We start from the raw sequence: 8,897 nt of genomic DNA, 5'->3' as shown, positions 1-8,897 counted from the left end.
TTCCTTCTTGTTCATGGGTCATTTCTATGATTTGCTTGCTTGCTTATATCATGTTTCTGGGATGAGCTGGAATACGTTAAATTCCAGGATCATAAAAAATTTGAACCTCAGATTTCCTGGAACAGTTGAACTTTTCACACTTGGCTTCTACGTAAAATAGAAAAAGGAAATGTGTTCGCTTGCTAGTTGTCATTTGATTTAAATCCAAAGAAATCCTGTATAAACAATAATTGGCCAATTGAAAGAAAAAACGATGAGCAAAATGCTCAAATTTGTTATTTCTTGCTTGAAAATAAGAAGATGAGTAATGTACGGCTGAACCTAGATGGACTGTCTGCAAATAATAGTATTTTAATATTAAGGTTAATAAGGTTCAGATTGCTTGTAAGAAAAAGTTCCATTAAAGTTAAGCCTTTTGTCATTCGTTGCTTGCGTTCTTAGCGACTAGAGACTGATATGGTAGCATAAGCCATCTGTGGGCCTAAGATAGCTTGAAGTCACATGACCAGGAGCAATGCACCCTTTCAAGAACATGGAGCTTTAAGGTCTCTGTATCTTTACTGAAACAGATGTTGGGTAAGCTTGTGAGAGATGGTGGTCCTTTTGCAGCTCCATAATTTCATGTTCTATCTGCCTCATGCCAACCAAGATTGTGTCACTACCCTTGGCTTTTCAATGGCCAGCTCCCCAAGGACAACCCAATGGGCTTGAAAGCTACAGCCTTCCCGTATTGGTCCCCTACTTGAAAACTGCATCTGCTAAACAGTCATGCTGCTTGATTTTTTTGGAACTGTAGCACCTTTAATTGTTGTTTTCATTCCGTGATCTATGCCATTGATGAAAGCCGAGTTATTTGATTGGTGAGGTGACGGTTGATGACATTTTGGTCTTGTAAATATACAGTAGATGACAGTGATAATATTGTAAGATTTTAAGCTTCAGTATAAATATATTATCCTGTCATTTGGAATATAGGTACCCAGCTTGATGGCATTTGGATCTTCTTTATGCTGGGTCACCTGCATATCCTAGCAGTTGTAAATGTTCCCACTTTGGGAAACAGATGAAAAATAGTTGGTACGATTATGAAGTGCCATTATTCCTGTTCCATGTTTTGTATCTTGTTGGGGCTTGAGTCTATGAGGACAACCGCCCCACATGTTTCGCAGGAAACGAAGGATTCCATCTGGGTACATGTAAAGCTAGGTACTCCCCCCCTTAAGAGAAAGCAGGAGAGGAAAGGGGTATATGACAACTGAGTGAAAAGCCCGTCGTCTCTTCTATTCTGTCAAAGCTCATGCCTTTTCCTCAAGATTATCGTCTTTGATCGATGAATCAGGTTGTCAGTTCCTTTAATTGTCGTGAGCAACTGACATGCATTTCTTATGCAGCAAAGATAAACTCACCTTCTCCTCTTTGCCTTTTGAGAGAATATATATATGAGAATACTGAGAAATGCATTCAAATTAATGAAGCAGCAGTTAACGGTAAAGTAGATACAGAGCCCTAGTTGTGCTACATATTATGAGACCTATATAAATGACGGTTACAAAAAATACCAATGAACTAATGCACAAAGATTGGAGACTGGCAACTAAGAAGGTGAACTAATTAGAGGCTCAGATGATCTAGAGAAACTAGAGCAATGAACTGCAGCCTCCGGGTTGTTTGCTATTCCTTTTCCGAGAAGATTTGGTTTCTCATAATCCTCATTCTCGTGCCTGATCTCTTTCAACATTGCTGTTACATCTTTCATAGTGGGACGTTCCTCTGGACATGGATTGACACATAGGAGAGCCACCCCGAGCACTTGAAGCATCTCTTGGATTTGTGTACTTGATCTTATGAGGAGCAGCTGGTCAAGAATGGTTGTGAAGTCCTTTTTCCTTTCTCGAATTTCCGTGTTAATCCAAGTAATAATGTGGACACCATCTGGAATCTGGTTATCGGTCGGTTCCTTTCCTGTTAAAACCTCTAGGAGCACCACGCCAAAGCTGTACACATCACTCTTCTCTGTGATCCTCATGCTGTATCCGTACTCTGCAAATTGTCATAATGTCAGGATTACCTATCTACAGGAATACAGGATGGAAATAGGAACAGGTCCCAAAAGACTTCAAAATCAGGAATATTACGAAGCTAGTAACATGTTAGTAGTAAAATGAAGAAAGACATGACTTCTGTTTCATGCTCTAAACTAATCCATATGATAGATATCTCATTAAGAAATATATATATCTTCCGAAAAGTAAGTCGCTTATTCTTTCTGATAACGGTTGCAAAGAAATTTGAAAACAAAATGTAGGTTTATAGGAAGAAATTTGTTGCATAATGGGTGGTTGAATAACCTGATTGAACTCACCAGGAGCGATGTACCCATAAGAACCTGCAACTATGTTGGCAGCTCTCGGACTCTCTGAAGCATTAACTAGCTTCGCCAGACCAAAGTCTGCCAAGAAAGGTTCAAACTGTGGTCCCACCAAGATGTTATTTGCTTTGATATCACGATGAACTATTGGTGGAATACAATCATGATGAAGATAAGCTAAACCTTGAGCTGCTCCCAGTATGATCTTATATCTTGCATCCCAGTCCAAGAATACCTTGTTCTCATGCAGTAATCCAGCCAAACTTCCATTACTGATGTAATCAAACAAGAGTAATCTAGTTTTTCCATTATCACAGCATCCCAGTAGCCTCACTATATTTTTATGCCTTATTGACCCAAGAGTCTGAACTTCTGCAGAAAACAAATCCCTCTCTGGAAACTCACCTTTTTTTATTGGCCATAGCTTCTTCACTGCAACAACCTGCTTCGTGGGTGTCTCAACACGATAAACCATGCCCGAACAACCCTTTCCAACAATGTTTGAATCAGACAGACTCGTCAAAATATCATTCACCGAGAAGTTAAGCTTTTGGAATGGGGTAAAATGCCAGTCCAAAAAATCATCTTCATTTTTGGCTCCATGAACTCTGATAAACAAAAACACAGCAACAATGACTACTACAATAGTTACAGCTACACTGAAAAGAGTACGCATGATGAGATTTCTGGTTGATTTTTTGCCTTGTGGATTTCCACTCAAGTGGCACTCGCTTCTGTTAATGCAGAGTTCTTGATTGCCAGAAAATGCGGTGGAGGGGAGATCATGGAATAACTTAGTATCTGGAAGGATACCTGAAAAATTATTGTATGAGACATCCAAAGAAACAAGATTGTCAAGACCACCTAGTACCCTCAGGCTCCCAGTTAGCATGTTGTGAGAGAGGTCTAAGTTGGCCAGTTTTGAGAGATTTGAAAAGCTTTCTGGAATAGGTCCTGTTAAAGCATTCCAACTCAAGTTGAAGAGTATATCCAGTCCTTGCAATCGACCAATCTCTTCTGGGATAGAACCAGCGATTTTATTTCTGCTCATGTCCAACAGCTGCAAGTTCTTACAATTTCCTAGTGACTTAGGGATCAAACCTGTTATGTGGTTTCCACTGATTACCATTTTGTTTAAGGATGTGAGCTTCCCCAAATTCTGAGGAATGGTGCCTCCTATATTGTTCATTGAAAGGTCGAGGACGTTAAGACCGGCAAGAAATTCAAATGACGCTGGAATTGTACCTTGGAGCTTATTTCCACGCAAATCTACCATTTCTAAACGAGTGCAGTTGCCAATATCAGGAGGAATTTCTCCAGTAAATTGATTTTCTGACAACTCAAGAAAGCTCAAACTGTTTAAAAGCCTAATTCCTGATGGAATATGACCACTAAAGCTGTTTGATCCCAGCCTTAAACGGGTCAAGCTGGTGCAATTACCAATATTTTGTGGAATTTCATCTGAAAGTCTGTTTGATATCAACAACAATTGGGTCAAGTTCTTCAAATTGAACAGAGAACTCGGAACAGAACCGGTAAGGAAATTGTGGGAAAGATCCAAATGTTGAAGTTTCTCACAGTTGGCTAGCTCAGTTGGTATGCTTCCATGAAGCTGATTCTGCCAGGCAAAGAACTGAGAAAGCTCCTTTAGTTGTCCAATGGCTGGTGGAATCTCGCCGGAAAATCTGTTGTTATCTAATTCCAGTTGCTTTAGGCTCGAAAAGTTGCCAGCAAAAGGAGGTATCTTACCAGAAATGTTGTTCCCAGACAAAAGAAGCTCCTCCAATGCAACTAAATTGGCAAGAGATAAAGGAACCTTACCGCTTAGATAATTCAATGAGAAATCAATAACAACCAAACCCGAACAGTTGCCCAGAGATTCCGGAATTCTCCCGCTTAGCTGGTTCTGCCACAGTAACACCCTCTTGAGATTTTTCAATAAACCCAGTTCTTCAGGAATCTCACCAGAAAGTTGGTTTCCATAAAGAAACAAGTCCTCTAAAGCAGAAGAATTACCAATTTCTGGTGGGATGTGACCATTAAGATTGCTTGTATAGATTGAAAGAGTTTTGAGATTCTTCAGTTCCCCTATACTCCTTGGAAGTTGCCCTGAAATACCAGTATCTGCTAGACCAAGAAAAGAAAGTTGTTTGCAATTTGATATCTGCATTGGGATTTCACCCTCGATACCTGAGTTCCCACCTGCCCGGAAAATCTCCAGAGCCACCAATTTTCCTATTTCTGTAGGAATCTTTCCAGAAAGATGATTATCAAACAGTTCAAGCTGCTGAAGCTTTGAACAGTTTCCAATTTCCCTTGGAATCCCACCATGTAAAAAGTTTGTATTCAGAGACAATGACTGCAAGTCAGCTAACTTTCCAATCTCAGCTGGGATATTTCCTGTGAAAGCATTAAAACTGAGGTTCAGGGAGACCAGTGATGACAAGTTTCCTATCGAAGGTGGAATTTCTCCAGTGAGATTTCCATGTGAAAGGACCAGAGTAGTAAGATGCTGAAAATAAAGGATCTGGGTGGGAAAACTGTTACTGAGATTGATGGAGGTTATTGTGATTTCACTCACAAATCCATCACTACATTTTATGTAATCCCATCTGCATGGATTCTGGTCGGACGGATTCCATGAAGAGAAGAAAGCAGCAGATGAAGAAGAATTGAATGTTGAAAGCCATGAAAGTAAAGAGAGGCCTTCTTGGTTCAAGACAGAGATGGCTGGAAGCAAAGAGATGTTGAGAAACAAGAGAATAATAGTGATAGCATTGCTTGACATGATGAGGTTAGTATTCTACTACTGTTCTATCTCGTCCAGTTATAGATAGCAAAGTCAGTTTCCAATTTCCTTTTGAGCCTCCCCCTTATCACCAAGAGTGGGATCTTGAAATGAAATGCCCCCACTACGATCCAAAATTACTGAAAACAATGTGACATCTTTACTTTAAACTTAAAAAAAATCCTCTACACGGTTTTCATAAATCACATGCATTGGTTGTTCTGAAGTGACTGAGATTGGAGGGACAGATCAGTTTGTGGTTTCTAATGCACTGATGCACCAACACAATATGGATATAAGCAACTTAGATTATAGTTTTTTCCATCTACATGATTGGGGTTGTAAAAAAGCTTTTTTCCTTTTGAGTCATTGTGCAACTTTACTGCTGTTTTCCTCTGTTATGTACATGGAACTTCTCTATTCAGATTTATTTTTGTGGTCTACTTTATATCTTAGACATTGGAAAATAACAGGTTCTGCCGAAGTATTTTACGATAGCTCTGTACCACAACGAGTCTTTTACAAATGGAAAACTTCAACAATTACGACCCTGTGTCTATCTTTGGAGATTTTTTTTGGCTAAGATTAAGTGCTTGACAATGCTTAAACTCAAATTGAAGACCATTTATCAGATTGAGTAACCTGGATATAATGATTTTACAAACATGAGATAAAAAGATTTAAAGATTCTAGACATGAAAAAGATGGTGTAGTTTGTATTTCAAGTACTAGTGGCCAAGACATGTAGTCAATACAGAAGAAGAGATTAGCAAAAAAGAACAAAAACAAAAAGGAAAAGAAATTGACTTTGATAGAAAATTCAGAATTAATTGGACATGCTTTTCTTTAGTGGTATTTGTACTGTAAATGTTTCTTTCAGTACTGAGTGTATATGTATATGACAATGTGATTGACAGTTACCTGTAACTTTCCAAACACTCTCAAACAAAGATTGCTCATCTTTTTGAGTTGAGTTGCATGGCAGCCCCTGAGGTGTGAGAATGACAAAACAACACCAAAGAAATAATAATAAAAAAAAGAGGTGGACACCACAACTCTTATTCTTGCTGTCATTGGAGAACTGGTAAGGCTTCAAAATCAGTTTTGCATTCGATAGAAAAAGTTCTTAGCAACAAAGTAAGCCAATGATCTTCGAAGGGATTGGACAGTGGCTATACCCCAGCCCCTTTCCCATGCATGAACCTTCCCACAAAGGGCAAAACCGCTACAATATGATGCTAAATTTGGCCATTTTGTAAAACCTTCTTATACACTGCATTTTCATTTTGGCACTTTGCCTTCATTATATATACTTGAAAAAAATTCTAAAACCTTTTGCATAGACAACCTGTAATGAAAATTTTTATAACTTTACATGACTCAATCATAAGCCTCTGTCTCTTCTTTTTTTTCTTTTTTTTTTAAATGGTTTTTTTTTCAGTTAAGCTATTTCTTCTGGAGCTTTATGAAAGACTTAAGAACTTCATTCTACCTATTAAAAATGATGGCAAATGGCTGTCGAAAAAGTTAAGGTTGATTGTCTGCTTGGGACATGTAACAAGAAAATTAATTTGGCGCTATTTATTTTAACTCATGCATTCCTGCCTGATTTTTCAGGGTTCATTAACCTTTCATTCACCTGCATTCTGTCATCAAATTGGGAAGTCAATTTCCATGACAATAAAATGGACTGAATATTCGGATTAAAATCATTCTTACAGGTTGAATATGTAACTTTCACAACATTTATGATGTCATTATTCTATTCATTTTGTTTCGGAAATGCCCTGTTTAATTCAAGGTTTTAGACTAAGCAGAGTCTTTCTACTTTTATTTAATTGTGTTCGTATTTGACGTCGAGACATTGTGAGGACATCAATTTTGACGAGGTTAGAAATCCCATTAAGGTGCAAAATGGTCAAACTCCCATCTTAATTGGCCGAACCATTGCTCTTTTGAAAACAATCTAAAGGGAATAAGTACTCGTCATTCAAGAAAATATTCTTTAACCCCATTAATGTGTAAAATGACCAAACTCCCATTTTGGTTGATCGAATTGTTGCTCTTTTGAAAAGAATTTAGAGGGAATAAGTAGTGTTCATTTAAGAAAATATTCTTTACGCATTCTCAACTTGATGCCTAACACATAACCTACTAAGACTTTGTATAACTATTTCTAAAGAAAAAAGCCTTTTTATATTTCCATGTGGGACTACAAATAAACTAAAACTATTATTTTATCTTATAATTCTTATGTGGGACCTAGATAATAATAATATAATAATAGAAGCCTGTACCATTCTCTCTAGATTGGAAAAGAATTGTCTTTAAGATCCATGTCTTCTTCATGATTCTCATAGTAAGAAGAAAGATCAGCTATGTTGAAGGAAGAAAAAATTTCATAATCTCCAAGAAGCTCAATCTTACAAGTATTCTCATTAATACGTTCCAAGATTCGCAATGGTCTATTAGCTCGAGGAGATAATTTTGTATGAGACTCGGAAAAATGTTTTTTCTGTAAGTGAATCCACACTAAGTCTCTTTCCTTAAAACTAGTTGGCTTTTTGTGCTTGTTGGCTTGCTTTTGGTATTTGGTAATTTGACGAATAATCTTCTTTCGAACTTTTCCATAAAGCTTTTTGATATGCTTAGTATGTTCATCAGCATTAACACTAAATTCACAAGTAGTTGGTCATGGAGGAAGATCCAAAGTACTAAAAGGGCATTTTCCATGCACCATTTCGAACGAACATCTTCCAGTGGTTTGGCTCTTAGAATTGTTCTAAGAGAATTCTGCTTGTACTAACACAAGAATATGTTTGCCCATAAAACTTCTCAATAAGTTTTTCAAACTTTTGTTGATTACTTTTGTTTGACCATCCTTAAATAAGGATGAAGATACTTCATTCACCTTATAGATTAATAAGAGGTATAAGTGGTTTGACTTATGATAATCTTTGTTGAGGTTAAATATAGTAATGAGTGCTTTATCTTCTTTTTGCCTCTTTAGGTGATCTTTTGGCTTTAATAGAGTCAACATAATTTTTACTCCATCATTGATGAAGCAATAAGTATTTTTGTATCTATTATGATGAGCTCGACGATCATATTGCCATGAGCGTCCTAATAACATGTGACATGCATCCATGGGAATGACATCACACCAGACTTCATCTTGATACCTATTTTCAATAGAAAATTAAACACAACAACGCTTTGTTACCTTAACTTCATTTCCTTTTCTCAACCATTGTAACTTGTAAAGATTAGGATGTACTTCAATTGGAAGCTTCAACTTTTCCACCATGTAATTGGCAACAATGTTCTCATAGCTTCCATTATTAATAATGACATTGCAAACCTTTCTTGAGATGTGCACCTTGTAAAAAAGATGTTGTGGCAAAGCCAACTTTCATCATCAATCATCATAGTAGTGTTAAGGTTATGGTGAATGACCAGAGCTTCTCCATAGTCTATAGGAACTTCTTCTATCTCATCTTCGTTGAATATTTCTAGCTCATCCCTTACTTCTTCCATACTAGGTTCTTCCATAACTTCTTTTTTTTACAAAAAAAGATAATTCTTCAATTTGAACAATTAGAAACAATATGCCTAAATCCTTGGCATTTAAAACAATTCTTGTTGATATTAGAAGTGCACGTAATAGTAGTTTCTTTATCATTATTGGTTGAAGTTTTAGAAGAGTTTTCTTTATCACATTGCACTTCATATGAAGTTGTT

General features: G+C 37.1%; 1 protein-coding gene across 1 annotated transcript; it reads right to left on the bottom strand.

The window, feature by feature from the left end:
* Nucleotides 1-1,444: 1,444 nt before the first annotated feature.
* LOC110417190 (uncharacterized) lies at nucleotides 1,445-5,253 on the bottom strand. The gene is made up of 2 exons (XM_021429422.2): nucleotides 2,363-5,253; nucleotides 1,445-2,040 (listed from the first exon to the last, which is right to left on the bottom strand). The coding sequence occupies exons 1-2, from the start codon at nucleotides 5,154-5,156 to the stop codon at nucleotides 1,595-1,597; spliced, it is 3,240 nt and encodes a 1,079-aa protein (XP_021285097.1). The 5' UTR covers nucleotides 5,157-5,253; the 3' UTR covers nucleotides 1,445-1,594.
* Nucleotides 5,254-8,897: the final 3,644 nt, after the last annotated feature.

This window comes from Theobroma umbraticum, unplaced genomic scaffold, assembly GCF_002168275.2.
Source record: "Theobroma umbraticum cultivar Fairchild unplaced genomic scaffold, ASM216827v3 scaffold_51.0, whole genome shotgun sequence".
Taxonomy (NCBI): Eukaryota; Viridiplantae; Streptophyta; class Magnoliopsida; order Malvales; family Malvaceae; genus Theobroma; species Theobroma umbraticum.
Note: the sequence above shows the minus strand (reverse complement) of the source record. Positions and strands in the feature narration are given on the sequence as shown.